General features: G+C 50.1%; 1 protein-coding gene across 5 annotated transcripts in view; it reads left to right on the forward strand.

Moving 5' to 3' along the window:
• The first annotated feature begins 338 nt into the window (after window positions 1-338).
• TVP23A (trans-golgi network vesicle protein 23 homolog A) overlaps window positions 339-19,845 on the forward strand; it is a 29,233-nt gene continuing 9,726 nt past the window's right edge. For 2 of the 5 annotated variants that reach the window (XM_078074809.1, XM_036070515.2), the window contains exons 1-2: window positions 340-505; window positions 768-847. In XM_078074809.1, coding sequence (XP_077930935.1) covers window positions 790-847 — 58 coding nt within the window. In that variant the 5' untranslated portion in view covers window positions 340-505; window positions 768-789. Of the gene's footprint in view, window positions 506-767; window positions 848-7,110; window positions 7,195-19,845 lie in introns of all 5 variants that reach the window. The other 3 variants (XM_036070488.2, XM_036070483.2, XM_036070498.2) reach the window with 3 other exon arrangements.

The following is a 19,845-nucleotide window of genomic DNA, read 5'->3' on the forward strand; positions in this document are numbered from 1 at the left end:
GGAAACACTGGCTTTCTCCCAACCCTAAATGAGGCTGCCCAACACTTGACATTCATTCATTCGTTCGCTTAGCCATCGGACAACTATGGGACATCCACCTCATTCACTGTCCCACCCCACCCCCGTTCCTCCCCGATCTGTGTTCCCAGGCCCCGAGTGCGCCTCTGAGCCCGAATCGTCCCTTCCGTGCTGCCGCTCCGGCTTCGCCCTCCATCCCTCCACTCTGGGCGGCAGCTCTCGCCGAGGTCCCCAGCGAGCCCTGGGCCCGGGACCCTCCCAAGCCCCGCCCCCACACGGGCGGCCGAGCCCACCTCCCCAGCCCGCGGCTGCGCTCTGGGCCCCGCGCGCCCCGCCCCCACCCGAGACCAGCACCGCGGGGCGCCAGCTCGGACCCCGCTGCTCCCCACCTTCCCGGCATCCCGGCGCATCGGCTAGAGGCGGAGGCGGAGCCGGAGCCGGAGCTTGGGCTGTGGGCTCCAGGTGCTCTCTGGGGAGGATGAAGCAGGTAGGGCCACGGGGATGCTGCGGGCAGGAGGATGGGGGAGAGGACGGGAGGAGCCTGCGGGAGCTCCGGGCGGGGTCGTGGGGGGGCGGTTTGGAGCAGGAGGAGGGGAGGGAGAGGAGGAAGGATGCTCGTGCTGGGGCCTGGGCCGCACACCAAATGACCAGGAGGCCTCGGACTGCAGCCGCGGGGGAGGGGCCCCGCCAGTAGAGGGGGTGGGGGTGGGGATGCGCACCGCCTGCCACCCGTGTTTGGTGTCCCCCAGGCCCTGGTGGACGATACTGAGGATGTGTCCCTGGACTTTGGTAATGAAGAGGAGCTGGCCTTTCGGAAAGCCAAGATCAGGTATGTTAGGGCCTGGTGTTTAACAAGCATCGTCCAAAGCTGCATATTCACTTGTTCACATTCACTCACCCACTTATTCATTCATTCATTCAGAATGTGTTGAGCACCTAGTGCATGCCAGGCATGGGGCTAGGGAAATACCCTGGGCGGATCAGACAAGGTCCCTGCCCTCCTGGGGCCTGCAGTCTGGGCTGCAGGGGACTAACAGTGAACAGGCAAACAAAGATGGTAATGAGATAGTTACACAGTGTGAGAAGATTTGGGAGGAAAAATCAGCGGCTGGTGACAAAAGGTGATGTGAAGGCCGCTGGCGCTGAGTGCAGCCAGGGAGGGCCTCTCCGAGGAGGTGGCATTTGCACTGAGACCTGAATGATGAGAAGCAGCCAGCCATGGGAGACTCAGGAGGAAGAGTGTTTCAAGCAGAAGAATAGCAGGTGCAAAGGCCCCAAGGCTGTGTTGGAAGGTCAGAGAAAGGCCCCTGTGTCTGGAGGGTAGTGGGGGGAGGGAGAGGGGCTGGCAGAGAGGCTGGAGAGCTAGACAAGGGCTTCAGTTTTTATTCTAATCCTTGCTTCAGCGCCAGACAGACATAGTGTCCTGGGCTGAGTCCCTTGCCTAGCAGAGACCTTGCACATCCCAGAAGGTGGCAGGACTAGGGTGTGAGGAATGACCTATGGACGCTGTTGCTGATGACCTGGGCAGCTACCCATCTAGAAACACAAGTCTCAGGCACCCTTACCATCTCTCCTTCCCACCCTCAGAGCCAGCAGGGTGGGGGCCTAGCCCCTAAATGCCATTCCTTTCCAATTCTCTGATCCAAATCCAATAAACCCCAGATTGGAATATGACCCTATGAGTGTCCTAGGGCTTGTAACAAATTGTAACGTTGTATTGTAACGTAGCATTGTAACAAATGACTCTAAACTCAGCCTAGAAACACTAGAAATTTATTCTCTCACAGTTCTGAGCAAGAGATTCATGAAACAGCCATGTCTGGGTTTCAAGAAGGAAAGACAACTTTATTGTTATTATAGAAACCTAATAGAGACAGGAGAGGAAAGGAATCTACACATAGATGAAGGTAATAGTAGGCAATAAATGAGAATAAGGCAGAGTTACATCACATCAGGTACTTACAGCAGCCAGCCTCATCAGCTGGGCGAAGTCCCGTGGAGACAGCCGGGCTGGAGTCCCAGGTGAGAGGCCTGGGCAGAGCGTCCTCCCCTCGCTTGAGCCTTCCAGCTGACCATCCCCATAAGGGCCGTATTTATAGGGCAAATGACAGGGTTTGAAATTAAACATTCGTTCGCCTACGTGCAGTTTGGAGCAAGCTGCATTTCCATGTTATCATGTTTCTATATTTTCAAGAAGCCTGGGCTATGTGTGTCTGCCTCCCCTCCCGGATTCTGGATTCCATCCCGGGGGGCCAGCCCAGCCTGCAGCAGGAGGAGATGTGTGACGAGATTCATAGCCCTTGGAGCCCAGAACAGAAGGGCCGGTTCTTTTTTTTTTTTTTTTTTTTTAGATTTTATTTATTTATTTGAGAGAGACAGATAGTGACAGAGCTAGCGAGAGAGAGCGTAAGCCAGGAGGAGAGGGAGAAGCAGGCTCCCGCTGAGCAGGGAGCCTGACGTGGGACTCGATCCCAGGACCCTGGGATCACGACCTGAGCCGAAGGCAGACGCTTAACCACCTGAACCACCCAGGCGCCCCAGAAGGGCCGGTTCTGACCTGGAGGTCAGATAGTATATTTCAAACAACCAGGCTTCCGAGATCATTCAGGCAGCACAAGTCTCATGAACAACGTTCCTTAGCCTGTGTACGTGCAGGTCCAGGTGGTCGGTTATGCGGGATAAATCACAGAAACATCTGTCCATACAGAACACACAATTCTGGAGGCCAGAAGTCCAAAATCAGTTTCACTGGGCCTGGACCCTGCTCGAGGCTGTAGGGGAAGATCTGACCCTTGCCTTTCCCAGCTTCTGGTGGATGCCGCCTGGGACCCCTTCCCCCATCTTCAAGGCCAGCGTTGTAGCATCTTCGAATCTCTCTGCCCCATCTTCATGTTGCCTTTTCTCTGGCAATGTCCCTCTGCCTTCCTCTGCTAGGGTTGCTTGTGAGTGCATTTAGGGCCCGTCAGGATAATCCGGGATAATCACCCTGTCTCAAGATCCTTTACTTAATTGAATATGCAGAGTCCCTTTTGCCACATAAAGTGACATTCACAGGTTCCAGGGATTAGGACTTGGATATTTGGGGGGGCCATTATTCAGCCTGCCGTAATGACCAATGACTGATTGTCATTGTAAGACGCTGCAAGAGAGCTGGAATCCTGGGGAAAAATCTTACAGAACATCTGGACTCCTTATATGCCCACCTCTGGGCTGGTGGCTGGGGATACACGCTATACGGGCCCCACCCCCTTCCTTTATGGAGTTGTCCAGCCTAGAGCACGGTCAACCTCAACACTGCTGACATTTGGGGCCAAATGATTGTTCGCTGCAGGGGTTGTCCTGTGCATTGTAGGATGTTAGCATGTTCCTGGCCTCCACTCACCAGATGCCAGGAGCACCTCACCAGTAATGAATCCAGACTCTACCAGTTGTCCCCTGGACGGGGGGTTGCAAACTTGTTCCTAGCTGAAAATTGTTGGTGTGGGGGTAATGGGTGTAGGCATGCCCATGACTGTTTCGGCTCAGTGTTTTAAATGCTGTGATTGGCAAAACCTTGGGCACTTGTCCTGCTTAGGGGAGAGGTGACAGCTGAGACCCAAAGAATGGGTAGGAGTTAGCCAAGCAAGGAAGGCAGGAAGGGTATGACGTGCAAAGGGTTAGAGGTGAGAGCATGACTTTAGGGAGTTGAGAGTGGTTCACGGTGGCTCAAGACCAGGGATGCTGGGGAGTGGTCTGAGCAAAGGCTGGGGCCAGACCCTGAAGGGCTCCTAAGCGAAGCTGTAGAGCTCTGCTGTCCACTAGAACTTTCTGTGAGGATGGAAATGTGCTATATCTGCACTATTCAATATGGTAGCCACCAGCCACATGTGCTCTTGAGCAGTTGATACGTGACTAGTGTGAACTTTGGGCAGAAGTTCGGATATTAAATTAAATAGCCACATGCGGCTACCATATTGGACAGTGCAGTTCTAGAGTTTGGTCACCACTGTAGAGCTTTGTGCAGGGCAATGACAGGATCAGAGTTGCAGGACGGAGAATGGATGGTGGAGGCAGATGGAAGCAAGGAGGAGAAGCTGCGAGCTTGGACCATGGTGCCGGCAGGGCTGGGTGCTAGACGGAAGTGGGGGTGCCCAGAGGCACATAGAGGATAGAATCTGCTGGCCTTGGTGATGGTCGAGATGTGGGGTGGGGACAGGGACAGTCAAGGGTAATGCCCAGGTTTCTGGCCTAGTGATCCCAGCAAAGGAGAACTTCTGGGGTCACAGATGTTGGGCTCAGGAAGTCCCTGTTGGGTTGTGCTGGGATGTCTATTTGCCAGGTTTGGTGGGCAGCTGGGGAGAGAGGCTGGGAGGTCAGGGGATCATCTGGACAGCATTCAGAGGCCTGGGAGGCAGGCTCCTGGACCCACATGTGTCTTAGATCTACCAATCCCAGAATCCCCCGGTGCACCTCCTGTAGATTTCTGGACACAGCCCTGCACCTCCTTAACCAGATCCACCGGAGATGGGCCTGGGAGTGTGAATTTAAAATAGCATCTTTCCTTGACTCTGATGCTCAAGAATATAGATAGAGATGGCTCTAAAATCCTGAGGATAAATGAGCCCCCAGATAGCAGGGTGGAAAGGAGGTTCTTAATGAGGTCGATGGATGGGCTTCAGGGGGTCCAGGAACCCTCTGGAAACCATTATCTAAGTCTCATATGTGTGTTGCTTTGGGAAGAGGACTCTGTTGGATTGCCAAATGGGCCCATGATCCAAAAAAGGTAAGAGTCACTAGTATAGGGCGAGAATTATTATTTAGAAATTCCTGTTGAAATGGGTGCCAAGTTGACTCTGAAGGGAGATGGAATGATAGAAGGGCCATCTAACAGGAGTCTGGGATATCGGGGCCACCTCTTCTTTTACCACCTGCTGGCTTTGTGGTTTTAGAAAGGTCACCTTTCGAAAAGGTGGAGGCCTTGCTGAGCCTCCATTAGCCTGTCTGTAAAATGGGGATAATGGTACCAGCCTAACCTCACAACGTGGTTTTCAACTTGTTCAGCAAATATTTACCTAACATCTGCTGGTACCAGGTGCTGGGCTAAGCCCTGGGATAGAGACCAGAGCTGGTCCTCCCCTTCCTGTCCCCAGCTCTAGGTCAGAGAGGTGCAGTGTTATAGTAGTGGCACTTAGGGCAGGGCACCTGGCAGGATCAGGGGAGGATGTGACCCTACAGCACACCTGGGCAGGTAGAGGAACTGTTAGCTATGCTGTGTGTGTGTGTGTGTGTGTGTGTGTGTGTGTGTTTTCCCCACTGGCTACCTTTTCCTGTTTCTTGTTTCTTTATTTTATTTTGTTTTGTTTTATTTTTATATATACAACCTTAAATTTACCAGTGTACCCACTCTTAAATATACAGTTCAGTAGCATTGGGTATATTCATGTTGCTGTCAAATAGATCTCCAGAACTTTCTCATTTTGTAAATCTGAAACTCTGTACCCATGAAACAACTCTCCATTTCCCCCTCCCCAGCCCCTGGCAACCATCATTCTTCTTTCTGTCCCTGTGAACTTTAGATACTTCATGGAAGTGGAATCATATGATTTTGTGCCTGGCTTATTTCAGTTCACCTAATGTCCTTGAGGTACATCCATATTTTAGCAGGTGCCAGAATTTCCTTCCTTTTTATTTTTTTATTTTATTTTTTATTTTTTTAAGATTTTATTTATTTATTCATGAGAGACAGAGAAGAGAGAGAGAAGCAGAGGGAGAAGCAGGCTCCCTGCGCAGGGAGCCCAGTGAGGGACTCGATCCCAGGACCCTGGGATCATGACCTGAGCTGAAGGCAGACGCTTAACCATCTGAGCCACCCAGGTGCCCTTTCCTTCCTTTTTAAAGGCTGCGTAGTATTCCATCGTATGGATATACCACATTGTGTCCTTCCGTTCCTCTGTCAGAGGACACTGGCTTGCCTCCATCTTTTAGCTCTTGTGAATAATACTGCAAGGAACATGGATGTGCAAATATATCTTCAAGACCTTGCTTTCAACGCATACCCAGACATGGAATTGCAGGGTCCTATGGAAATGCTGTTTTTAATTTTTTGAGGAATTTCCATTCCATTTTCTGTAACACTTGTACCATTTTGTAGTTCTTCCAGTGACGTGCAGGGCTTTAATTTCTCCACATCCCCACCAGCACTTATTCCCTGTTTTCTCACATGAGGCATCCTGATGGATATGAGGCGGTATCTCATTGTAGTGTCTATTGACGTTCTGATGATTGTTGGCGGTGAGCATCTTCTTGTGAGCTTGTTAGCCACTTGTATGTCTTCTTTTGAGAAATGTCCATCCATGTCCTTTCCCCATTTTTTTAATCGGGTTATTGGATTTTTTGCTGTTGAGTTGTAGGACTTCTTTATATATGCTGCATATTAACCCCTTACAAGATATACGATTTGCAGATATTCTCTCCTATTCCGTAGGTTACCTTTCCTCTACTGATTCTATCCTTTGATACATGAAAGTGTTTTAGTTTGACATAGTTCTATTTGTCTATTTATACTTTAGTTATTGTTGCTTTTGGTGCCATATTGTGTTGTGCACCTTTTAAATTGGAATATAGCTCACATATCATAAACCACCCTTTCCAAGAATGCAGCTCAGTGTGGTTTTTAGTATCTTAACAGGGTTGTGCAACCATGACCACTGTCTAGTTCCAGAATTTTTTCATCACCCCAGATGGAAACACTGTGTCCATTCAGCAGTCGCTCTTCCCACATCCCCCTCCCCCAACCCCCTGGCAACCACCGATCTACTCTCTGTCCCAACGAATTTGTCTGCTCTGGACATTTTATAGAGATGGAATCACACAGCGTGTGGCCCTTTGTCTGGCTTCATTCACTGAGCATCATGTTTTCTAGGTTTGTCTATGTTTTGACATTTCTTCATTCCTTTTTATGGCTCAATAGTATTTCATCATATGGCTAGAGCACAGTTTGTTTATCCATTTGTGAGTTGATGAACACTTGCATTATTTCTGCTTTTTGGTTCTTATGAGAAGTGTTGCCTTAAACATCCGTGTATGAATTTTTCTCTGAGCGTATGTTTTCAGTTCTCTTGGGCAGAACCCTAGGACGAAGTTGCTGAGCCATAGGATGAACTCCATGTTATCGCCATGCTGTGCTGCAGACCAACTGTGAGTGAGTACTCTGGGCTCCCAGCTGCTTCGGGGAGTAGGAAGAGCCCAGACTCGAGATCAAACAGACCGAGGTTTGGATCTTGGTTCACCATTCTCTAGCCACGTAACTGTGGTTAAGGGTTCAGCTTGGCAGACAGCCCCATGGGACACAATAGGCTTTCAGATAAAACTACACTGATTCATCCATCCTATGGAAGGATGCAAGGCAGCGACACTCCGTCTTCATCTTGTCGGGAGATCCAGCCACCATCCACACACACGGTTCCTTGTGCTCTGCCACTTACATGGGCCATGTTGGGGTACTAGGGCAATAGCCAAAGCACTGTGAGTCACCTAGAAGCTTTGGCCTCTGTGTCCTGCCAACCTTTTCTATGGTTCTGTTCACTGAGGTCCAGTTTCTCCAACCCAGGGCAGTTCCACACTATGAGCGGGCAGATGTCACACTGCTGTGGGAGATCCAGGTCATTCCCGGGCAGCCCTGATGTTAACCCCATACTCTCGATGACCTTGAACGAGTCCGAGCACCTTCTGAACCCCCATTTTCTCATCTGTAAAATGGGGGTGATGTTAGCTCCATCGTAAGGTTGCAAGAAGAGGACTAGAGGAGGTGGCAATGTATCCAACCAGCTGAGTGGGACCCCTGAGACCTTGTATGGGCTTCGTAAATGGTACCTATTGTCTGCCTTCTGTGTGACTTCTGTCTTGCTTCTATGGGTGGAGGCGTGACCTCAGTCGGAACAGGATGTCACATATCAGTTGAGACTGTCACATGGGAGCCGGAGACTCTCTCCTCTTGCAAGTTATGTGTATACTTTCAAAGTACTGTCTTCACGAATTTCATTTCGACCCAAAGCTCATGGGGTGCAGCGGGTTCCCACTCAAAGTAGGATGGTTTCCTCCTGCCCCGAACAGAGTTCTTAGATCTGATTTTGGGCTTAATTGTCAGACTGGGCTGGTTGGTGGGCCTTGGGCCGTGTTGCATGGTTGGTCCTCATCCAGCCCAGGGTCGTGAATTGAGAAGCACTCTGTCCCTTGGTCCCAGATGCCCCCAGGGAGTCACACGGGAGTGGGGGCCAGGCCCTAAGGCAAAAATCACACGGAATCAAAACTACTCCCACAAATCCCTGACTCGCTCGTCAAGCAGAATAATGTTCTGTCTCTCAAGAAGTCCTCCACGATCGCTTTATCTTCCCATGCTGGATCCCAAAGCAGTTCCTCAAAACGAGCCACAGATGAAATTGTTGGCTGCCTTTGAGGGGAAGTTAGAGTGAATGGAAAGTCTTAATAGCAATAGCAAACACTTCACCAGCACATACTATAGGCAGGTGTTTCTCTGAGCATCAGAGTTACAACGATCTATTTAATCCATATTGCAAACCTGTGAAGTGGATACTATGATTTTTAGTGGTTTGAAGATTCAATTAATTGATGGAGAGACTCGAGTGACTTGCCCAAGGTCACACGGCTAAGAGGTTGCAGGAGGGGTCTGAATTAGAGTCTGAATTTCTGCCTAGTGGGCTAGATGTTCACACAGGGAGGGACACTAAGGGATGAGCCGTGGGAATAGCATTTTTAAGGCTTCTATCTTATGCTTACCCTGGGGAGTACTTTACCTTTTCCCTGTGTCTCTCAGAGTGCAGAATTGCTCCCAATTTTTAGAGCAGGTTTTCTTTTCTTTCTTTTTTTTTTTTTTAAGTAGTCTCCACGGAGCCCAACACAGGGCTTGAACCCATGACCCTGAGGTCAAGACCTGAGCTGAGATCAAGAGTTGGACACGTAACCGACTAAGCCACCCATGCGCCCCACAGAGCAGGTTTTCTTAACTTCAGCCCTAATGGATATTTTAGATCGGATAATTCTTTGTTGTGGGGGCTATCCCGTCCATTGTAGGATTTTAGTGTCAGTAACAATGTACCGCCATCCCTGGGTGACAACCAAAATGTCTCCAGACGTGGTCAGATGTCCCCTAGGGGAAAATCGCCCCCATTGAGAACACTGATTAGATTATTTTCTCTCTCTCTCTCTGTCTGGGGTTCAGATACAGATAAGTTAAGTTTGCATTTGAGGGGACTCTGAGCATTCCCGACACCTCTGTTTGACACTGGCCCAAGGAAGCTGGTGGGATTGGGGGGTAAGGAAGGAGAAGTGGGCAGATGACCACAGACAGAGCCTTGGTGATCACTTGCAAGTCTCTGAAATCAGGACAGGTGCAGTTCCAGTCGCTACACACATACACACACACCCGTGCTCCAACACACTAAGGAGAAGAATTTTGGTTTTTCTTGGTTGTTATTCCAGGAAGTCTGTTCCCCTTAATAAGTGAGGATCCCTCACCCAGACCCCTGTCCCTGCTGACCTTTGGGAGGTCGTGCTGCCCCTCTCCCCGCTCTTAAATCTCTATTTAAAAAATATAGAAATATAACACATAAACAGGTCCCACCAAGAGCTGATTGTTTAATTTTGAGGAAGGTCCATGATTTACCAAGGAAAAGAACCCGCAGAATCAGGGAACTAGATGAATTTCAGTTCTCTTTGATTAGGGCACGGAATTACATATTTTGAAATTAACTCCTTACATCTACAGCAGCTTAACTTCCCCTTATAGTTCTCGTTAACTTGAAATCAATTGCATAAGCACTGTCGCCAATAAAGTCACCAAGAGGAGATTTCTTCTGAAGTGTGACCCGCACAATCAGGGAAGGCACCTGGGGACGTTGGTCTGGTTCCTTGATGTTCGATATTGGAGGGCAGGCTGACCACGTGGACCCAGAGTGTTTAATTCACTCACACTCATTCATTCTGGGGTTGATGCTATTGACATTTGGGCCAGATGTTCCTTGTTGTCAGGGCTGTCCTATGCATTGTAGGATCTTGAGCAGCTGTCCTGGCCACTACCCCCCTAAATAGTAGCCATCCCCCCATGGCGACAACCAGAAATGTCCCCAGATATTGCTGGGGGCAGGGGCAAAATCACCTCCCCTTTGAGAACCACTGGCTTCTTCTTGTGCTCATTTCATTTATTCATTAAATAGACACAAATTTTCGGGGTGCCTGGGTGGCTCAGTTGGTTAAGCCTCTGCCTTTGGCTCAGGTCATGATCCCGGGGTCCTGGGATTGAACCCCGCATCGGGCTCCCTGCTCAGCGGGGAGCCCGCTTCTCCCTCTGCCTCTGCCCCTGCTTGCCGCTCCCCCTGCTTATGCACTGGCTTGTACTTTCTCTCTCTCAAATAAATAAATAAAATCTTAAACAAAATAAAGCAACACAAATTTTCAAGAACCTTTGTGTGCTGAACACCGTTCTGGGGGACACAGAGGAAACCAGCCAGGCCTGGTCCTGGCCTGCACGGAGCTGACATTTTAATAGAAGACAGTGACCAGCTAAGCAAATATCTATAAACAAAGTAACTTTAGAGAGTGATAAGCGCTAGGAAGGGGCATGTGGGGGAAAGGGAGGGGCTCCTTTAGATGAGGGGGAGCTCAGAGGTGTCCTCTGGGAAGAGGTGCATTTGGACCCGAATTTGGAGGAGGAGCCAGGCATGGGAAGATGCATAGCAAGAGAGTTCTGGCAGGAAAACAGCAGGTGCAGAGGCCCGGAGGGGGGAGGTGTATTTTAGGGCCGGTGGAGCCAGGGTGTAGGTAGAAGATGCTGGTGGCCTGGGCTGGCTGAATGCCAGGGATGCATCTGGGGACCTGGCAGATTTTTCTGGATTGTCCATTTGTGGATGAGTAGGGAATGCTCCCACTGGCTCGTGTGTGTGTATGTGTGTGTGTGTGTGTGTTTGTGTGTGTTCACTTTCTTTGGCATGGGGGGGTATGTGTTGATACAAATCTTAGCCATAAATGCTGGTGAGTAATGCTCATGATGTTTTCTTAGTAAAGATCAACTCAATGAATTTGGGTCGGAACCCAAGGGGACAGGCCCTGGAGCAGGCCCTTCCCCAGCCCTAAGGAAATCCTGTTCACACAAGGGCTCAGCCCTGGGTGTCCCAGCGCCACTTAGTCACTCCTCACTCAATATGGGAGCGAGCGGCTCTCAGGATGACTCAGATGTGGCCACAGATGGTGGTAACAGGTCCTCACGTTTTCCCTGCATTACAGTACAGATGTGTGTCTCCCCTGATTTTAAAATGCTCTAGAATAGGAACAGCAAAGGGAGAATCAGGATGCTGATTCCAAGCCTCAGACATACCCTTGTAGGCCAGGGAAGAATTTGAAATGAGTTTGAGTTTAAATTTAAGAAAAATTGGGACAGGTCACATCAGAAACCTGACTTGCTCAGAGTAGGTGAACCGAAGACAAAAGGCAGATGGGTCATCAGCAGGGGCTGCAGGGACGACAGAGTGAGGAAAAAGTGCCTGATGGGGATGGGGTTTTACTGTGGAATGATGGGAGTGTTTTGCAACAACAGTGTGAATTTCTAAATGCCACTGAAATGTTCCCTTTAAAATGGTTACTTTTATATGATGTGAATTTCACCTCAATACATTGTTGTTGTATTTTTATTTTTTAAAGACTTTATTTTTAAAAGCAGTTTGAGGTTCACGGCAAAACCCAGGAGAAAGTACATGCCCTCCTGCCCCCGCCACGGCCTCCCCCATATCACCACAGCCTCCCCCATATCACCACGCCCCCCCACCCCGATACAACATTTACTGTAGTTGATGAATCTACATGGACACGTCATCACCCAAAGTCCGCAGTTTACCTTAGAGTTTGCTCTTGTGTGGTACATTCTCCTTAAGGTATCACAAAGACTGGCTTCATTGCCCTAAAAATCCTCTGTGCTCTTCCTGTTCCTCCCTCCCTCCCCCCAAGCCCTGGCAGCCACGGATCTTTTTCCTGTCTTTATAGTTTTGCTTTTTCCAGAATGTTGTGTAGCTGGAATCGTGGTATGTGGCTTTTTGAGACTGGCTTCTGTCACTTAGTAATATGCAATAAAATCATTTAAAACGAGAAACTGATAGCTGGCTTCTTCAGGAAAGCCATGAGCGTTGGAGGGGCCAGCTGAGTTTTGGACCTGGCCCTTGTGGGTGAGCCCAGCCCTCACCCAGCCAGTGGACTGACTAGCCCCGCCCAGCTCAGCCCATGAGCACCTGCACTGGCGGCCCCCTGTCCCCATCCCTTGAGGACAGCGGGGAGTGAACACTGATCCTACAACAGAATTTCTTCCACTTTCCTGGGGAGCGAGAGGCCTTGAGTTGGAATTCCTCTCTGATGGCGTGGTTTTCTCCCCAAACTTTCTGAGGCCACCAGGTGATTGAGGGGCTCATTCCCCATAGCCTAGTGTCGGGGCTCACACTGTGTGGACATCTGAGGCCACTTACCCTGAGCTCCCCCGTTCCTGCTCATCCCCCGGCCTTTGTATACGCTGAGCTCTCTGCTGACAAATCTGTCCTTTAGATCTTCACATAGTTTTTAAAATTCTTTATTTTTTTGACAGACATATCACGTACCACAAAAGTCACCCCTTTATATTTTTTTAAGATTTTATTTATTTATTGACAGAGAGAGACACAGCGAGAGAGGGAACACAAGCAGGGGGAGTGGGAGAGGGAGAAGCAGGCTTCCCGCCGAGCAGGGAGCCCAATGCGGGGCTCAATCCCAGGACCCTGGGATCATGACCTGAGCCGAAGGCAGACGCTTAACGACTGAGCCACCCAGGCGCCCCAAGTTTTTAAGATTTTTTAAAGTAATCTCTCTACCCAATGTGGGGCTCGAACTCACAACCTCGAGATTAAGAGTCACATGTGCCACTGATCAAGCCAGCCAGGCACCCCTAAACAATTTTGAAAATCAGCTTAAAACATTTATATGTGGATGGCAGGTTTAATTCTATGTCCTTGGACAATTTGAATTACAATTTTAATTTTAGCATTAATTGTTGTTTTGGGTACCCAGTTGACCTGCAAACAGTGTCGTTCCAGTTTTAGTCCGAAGTGAACAGCGACCTGCAAATAATAAATACACATGCGCAGCAATGACAATTTACTGCTTTCAATGCGATGGTTGATGGAGCCCCAGATGAAAAAATCGTAAAGCACAGCAACAAAGTATGTTGTTAGAAAATAATATTATCCTGAATCAGTATCCTTAAAAGGACTTAAAAAAACCTTTTACCTTGAAATAAATTCAAACTTACCAGAAAGCAGCAAGAATAGTCCGAAGGACTAGCACATAGCTTTACCTTGGTTCACCTGCTATAGGCAGTTTGCTGTGTGTGTGTGTGTGTGTGTGTGGAGGAGTGTATGTGTACCAACCCAGGATTGCCCACTGCATTTAGTTATTGTAGAATATTTCCAGCCTTTCTTTATCTTTCATGACATAGATAGTTTTGAAGAGCATAGACCAGCTCTTTGGGTCTGTCTCATATTACTCATGGTTCGATCCAGGTTGATGATTTTAGGCAGAAAAAATGTCTTATAAAAACTTTTTTTCAAGCTCTGTCACTAGTAAAGGTGGCCTAGAAGTGGCATTTTTTTTGTCCTCTACCACCTCGTAGTTGTACCTCAGCTCCTAGATTTTGGTCTTTGGTTCTCTTGCCATTCAAAGAACCCGGCATTCCTTAGCGAAGAGCCAGGTCCAAATCTGGATGTGGACACCACTGAGACTGGATCTGGCACATCCTTTTGTTGGCAGAAAGCACAAATATGTTTTAAAATGTCACAGAAGTTCTACTTCTTAGCTGGGTGGTTCTGGTTCTGGGTCTCATGAGGCTGTAGTCAAGTGATCGGCCAAGGCTGAGGTCATCTGAAGGCTCAACTGGGGCAGGAGGAACCACTTCCAAGATGGTGCCCTCACATGGCTGTTGGTCGGAGGCCTCAGCTCCTTGCCATGTGGTCCTCTCCATAGCACTGCTCCCAACATGACGGCTGGCTTCCCTCAGGGAGAGTGAGGGAGAGAGCAAGAGAAAGTGACTAAGATGGAAAGCCAAAGTGTCTTATAACCCAATCTCAAAAGTGATAGATGGTCATGTCTAGTGCATTCTATCAGTCATGCAGACCAGCCCTGGTTCACCGTGGGAGATGACTGTACAAGGGTGTGCACACCAGGAGGTTGGGGTGATTGGAGAGCATCTCAGAGGCTGGCTACTTACAGAGCCCCGCCCAAGGAAGGAACAAATGCATGAACGTCTACAGAGTTCCCCCTGTACTCCAGGCCCTGCTATTAGGTAGATGTGATTATGCCCATTTTGCAGGTGAGGAAACTGGACCAAGAAGGTTAAGTCACTTGTCTAAGGTCACAGTAAATAGCAGAACTGAAACTCACAAGGCAGTAATCTGCTTCCTTGACTACTTAAACAAATTATTGTAGAGAGTTCCAAATATATGCCAAATAGATTAAAATAATGAACCCCATGTATCCATCACACAGCTTCAGAAATGCTGGACTCATGACCGATCTTCTTTCATTTATACTCTGATTATTTTGAAGCAAACCCCCAGACATCACACCACTTCAAACATAGGCTGATATGTTCTCTTGAAAAGAACTCAGTTGTATTTTTATTTTTTTTAGGGAGGGGGTGAAGTAGGCAGAGGGGCAGAGGGAGAGGGAAAATCCCAAGTAGGTTCCACACCCAGTGCAGAGCCCGACGTAGGGCTCGATCCCACGACCCTGAGATCATGACCTGAGCCGAAATCAAGGGTCAGATCCTTAACCGACTGAGCCACCCAGGAGCCCCAAGAACTCAGTTTTAAAAACAAAACCATAACAACATTTTCTCACTTGAAAACAAGGAATAGTTCCCAAATACTGTAAAATATCCAGCCAGTGTCCAAAGTTTCTTGATGGCCTCATCCTTTTATTTATGTATTATTTGTTGGAACTTGCTGTTAAGTAACATGCACATGTTACAGTTGGTTGCTGGATTTCTTAGGTCTTTAACCCATAGGCTCCCCAGTCTCCTTCTGTCTTTTCTTCCCTTTTGTGATCACACTGATGCTCTGTAGAGCTTCCTACGGTCTGGATTTTGTAGTGCCCTTCAGTATTTTCCTTCAGCCCCTATACTTCTTGCAAATTAGTAGTTGGAGCCGGCAGCTTGATGAGATTCAGGTGTGGCTGTTTGGGCGCCAGCTTCAAGGGGTGGGGGGCGTCCTTCCACCAGGGGCTCCTAATACCTGGTGGTCCTCAGCGGCCTCCATCCCTGAGTCCTTTTGGGGTTGCAGCCTGGCCGCTTTCCAGTTCTGTCATTCCGTGCTCATGAGTGAGCCGAAGCGATCTAGAAGCTTCCTCCGCACCCCGCACCCCCGTTAGTGTTGTTGTCACTGCCAGGCGTATTTTATAGAGAAAAGGCACAATGCCTGTTGGATTCTTGCCCTTCACTCTTGTGTGTTCTAGATAGGAGTCCGTCATCTTGCATCTCCCATAGGTGAGCGCGGAGGGCTGCTTGTAAGTGTCCGATGACGCACGGATTAAGGCGTATTGTCCTTGTTACTCAGACTGTCCCGCCGTTGGCCCGTGGGAGCCTCTTCCAGTTGGCCCCTGCGCCGTTTGCCCCGACTCTCAGGGTCTCCGACAGCTTCCCTGCTACCTGCAGTGCTCGGATGTCCCAGCCTCATCCTGCGGATTTCTCCATCTGTGCTTGGGATCTGCCGCGTGGCATCCAGAGGCCACAGTCTGGCTGTGTGTCCTGCCTCAGCCACCAGGCTCCGTGGCTTGGAAGTGTGTCAGGTGGGCCCGGACTGCCATCTCCTAGTGGACGTATTTTGGTGGGGGGGGAGTCACCGTTGTCAGCAAGTACGTGTCCCTTTCTGTTGATCTGTGGCTCACTGGGGGGCAGCCCACAGGTGCAGCAGCCTGGAGGCTCTGGGCTGAGGTTAAGGACTTGGGCTCTGGTGCTTAGTCGGCTGCTTAGAACAGCTGCTAGCCCTTAGGGCACCTTCACGAAAACCAGAAAAGGCTACCCTTCCTCCAGCACGGAGAGGGGAGGCGGGGCCTGATTCCCGCTACCATGACCTGCGTGAATGCCACTTTGTTCCCCTGCCCCGCCCCTCCGGGGCCATTCCCTTCACCGGGCTTCCGCATCCTTCTCGGCAAGATGTCTCGCTGTCTCCTTCCTACCTGCCTTATGTGGGCTCGTTTGTCCCAAGGTAGGTGTTGTGGGTTGACTTGTCTCCTCTCCAAAAAAGATACGTGGACATTCTAACCTCCAGTACTCCGAAAGGTGACCTTATTTGGCAGCGGGGTCTTTGCAGATGTAGTTAGTTAAGATGAAGTCACGCTGGAGCAGAGTGGGCTGCTCATACGGTGGGACTGGTGTCCTTCTAGAAAGCCAGCCTTGTGAAGACAGACACATGGAGAATGCCGTGTGACATTGGGGGGCAGAGATTGGGGTGAGGAGCCACAAGCCAAGGAACGCAGAGGGCACCAGCTGCCGTCAGGAGGGCAGAGAGAGGCACGGGATGGATGCTCCCTCACAGCCCTCGGCGGAAACCCGCCCTGCCCACACTGTGATTTTGGATTCTGGCCTCCAGGCTGAGGAACAGAGAGCAATTTCTGTTTTAAGCCGCCCTGCTTGTGGTGCTTCCTTTTGGCCGCCCTGGGAAATGGGGCACAGCAGGTGACTCTGTTCCTGCTACCCCAGGGGTGTTCTAGGACTAGCAACACCGGCATCACCTGGGTGCTCGTTGAAATGCAGGCCCTGGGGCCCCACCCCAGCCCTCCCGAGTCAGAATCCTGATTTAATGAGAGACCCAGGTGATCCGTATATGGAGGAGCCTGCCTTCTACAAAGGAAGGTGGTAGAAAGACTACTCCCCGGTGCAAATGCGCGGTTTCCAATCACGGCTAGCACTTACGGAATCCCCGCTGCCCACCAGGCAGTACCGTAACCCCGTAGGCGCATTATTATTCTCATGGAATCTTCCCTGAAACTCTGCGGGTGCATTTGGTGAGGCTAGTGGTGGACACACATGACTCACACCAACTGTGATTGACTGGAACCCCCTGGCAGCTCTGAGTCCCCTCGTCCTGTTTCGTAGGCGAGGACACTGTCACCCACACAGAGAGGTTGAGTCACCCACTCTGGGTCACACAGGTCTTCGGTGGTGGATCTGGGATCTGCATCCAGGCAGCTGATGTATGTGTCCTAACTGGGGCCCGCTGCCCACTGCTTCCCTGCCCCGTCGTCTTTCTGCGGGAGAGCTCCCGAAGCCGCTGCCTCTCATGCCTCCCGGTTTTTTTGTTTTTAAAATGAGGTAAAATACACATCATGTGAAATTGACCATTTTCACCATTTAAAGTGAACAAATTCAGGACGTGTGTGCGACTGTCCCTATTGTTTGGCTCCAGAACCTTTCCGTCGCCCCAAAAGGAAACCTGTACCCACTAAACACTCATCCCCCCCACCGTGCCCCCCAGCCCCCGACAGCCTCTCAGGGGCTGGCCGGCCCCCCAGATTGGCCTGTTCTGGGTGTTTGCTCTGAATGGAATCCTCTAGGACGTGACCTGGCTGCTTTTACTCATGGTCCTGTTTTCCAGGTTCCTCCATGTTGCTCCCTTTTTTTTCCTATTTTTTTTTTATTGTGGTTAAATAAGCATAATCTAAAATTTACCATTTTTTACCGTTTTCAAGTGGACAGTTTGGCAGCATTAGGTAGGTTGGCTCCTGTGTTCTGGGCTTGCCCACGTGGTGGCCCCTGCTTCATTCCCTTCTGTGGCCGAATCACGTCCCACTGTAGGGATAGGTCCCACTTTGTCCATTCATCTGGCGATGGACACGTGTGTCCACCTTTTGGCGATTGTCCACGCTATTCTTATGAACACGCGTGGACACGTTTTCGAAGACAGGTTTTTGGCTCCTTGGTTTCCAGGTGTTTTGAAAACTGAGTCGTGTAGGGGGGAGTCCGCCTGGGTGTCCCTAGGAGAGAGGGGAGGATCCCCCCTGCACAGGGCCCAGTCTGGGCCCACTGACTCGTCCCCAGGGGGTTCACTTTAATTTGCTCGCTAAGCCTGTCCAATCTCTGAAGTTGGGATGTCTCTTTAAGAAGAAATAAAGAACAGAAACAAGAGTTAAAACCCTGGTGACCAGAGGGAAGTCTGGTGTTTTTTTTGTTTTGTTTTGTTTTTTGCTTCCACACTCAGACCTCTGTTGTGCTGACCTTTGAATCGAAGCTGTGAGGACATAGCCATCCGCATCTGCTCAGACATCCCAGCTGTCTGCAAACCTGCCTGTCCTGGGCTGGGAGGCCAGGGCTGGAGGGGGCATGCTGTCATTTGGAGCGAGAAGCCAGAGTCTGAAGGACAGTGGTGCTCACGCTGCCTCGGGGGTATTCTAGAGGAGAAAAATCTGATTCTGCCCAGATGCAGAATCGGAGGCAGCCCACAGGGTTTCAGCGAGGCACACAGGGGTCCCTGCTTGTATAGGTGTGGGTTCCTCCAGCCTGTCTCTGCTTGGCTCCTGGAACGGAGTTTAATCTTGAAGATGGGATAGAGGAGGGCCCCTTGATCGTGAAGAGCACATGAGTCCCCTGTGGTCTTGTTAAAATGCAGATTCGGGCTCAGGAGTTCGGAGGGGGGGTTTCCCCCGATCTCGCCTTTAACGAGGTCCCAGCGGTCGAGGGTAGCGGCTGAGGGATGGACGGGTGGCGTCTTTGCTCTCTCCCCCTCGCGCGTGGGTGTCCCCTTCCTCCATGTCTTCATGGTGACATGCTGCCCTGAGCTCAAGAGCCACCTGAATCTAAGTGGGCGTCGGGGCTGAAGAAATAAATAGCAGCATCCTATTCATTTTTAACAGTGGGGGGAAAAAACCTCTGAGACAGGATGTTCAAAAATAGCACCACTGGCCAAGGCTTTTTTTTTTTCCACTTTCTTTCCCTCTCAAAAATCGTGACCATGAATGAGAAACTATAAGCAGAGTGATTAGCCACAGCTCCCTGAGGCCCCCTCTGGTCTGGTGTCCGAGGTATTTCCTCTCCAGGAACCTCTGGCATCTGGGGTTGACGTTGTCCTCCCATTTTATAGATGAGTAAAGCAAGGCTCTGAATGGGCCATGTCCCAGCATGGGCAAGGATGGTGTTCGAATGTTGACCTAGGCGCTCTAGCTCTCGTCGCCCCCTCTGTCCAGGTGGGGGCTAGCTGGGCATTTATGTTCCAGGGAGGCGTGCCCCTCGCTTTTTTTTTTTGCAGAGAGACTGGTAAGCCCAGAAGAAAGGACCCGCTTTCTGGAATTTTCCTCATGATCCAACTGTGATGGTCAATTACTCAGTTGGGGATTTTTAGGTCTGGATTTTTATGTTGGCCACAGATAGCCCCGACTATCAGCCCATGGGCTTGGTTTATTCTAAAAGGTGTCTTGCCTCCACGCGTAGTGCAGGCTGCCTCTGATTTCTTTATTCTTCTACTTTTTTTTTTTTTTTTAAATATTTTATTTATTTATTTGACAGAGACACAGAGAGAGAGAGGGAGCACAAGCAGGGGGAGTGCGAGAGGGAGAAGCAGGCTCCCTGATGAGCAGGGAGCCCGATGTGGGGCTCGATCCCAGGACCCTGGGACCATGACCTGAGCCGAAGGCAGATGCTTAACGACTGAGCCACCCAGGCGCCCTATTCTTCTACTTTTTAATGCAGATTTACATAAAAGTACAGGGAACAATGAGCCTCCATCATGATCCGCACATTGCCAGTTCTTCACCCCCCTCGGGCAGCTCCAG

Source organism: Halichoerus grypus, chromosome 6 (assembly GCF_964656455.1).
Source record: "Halichoerus grypus chromosome 6, mHalGry1.hap1.1, whole genome shotgun sequence".
In the NCBI taxonomy this organism is placed as follows: domain Eukaryota; kingdom Metazoa; phylum Chordata; class Mammalia; order Carnivora; family Phocidae; genus Halichoerus; species Halichoerus grypus.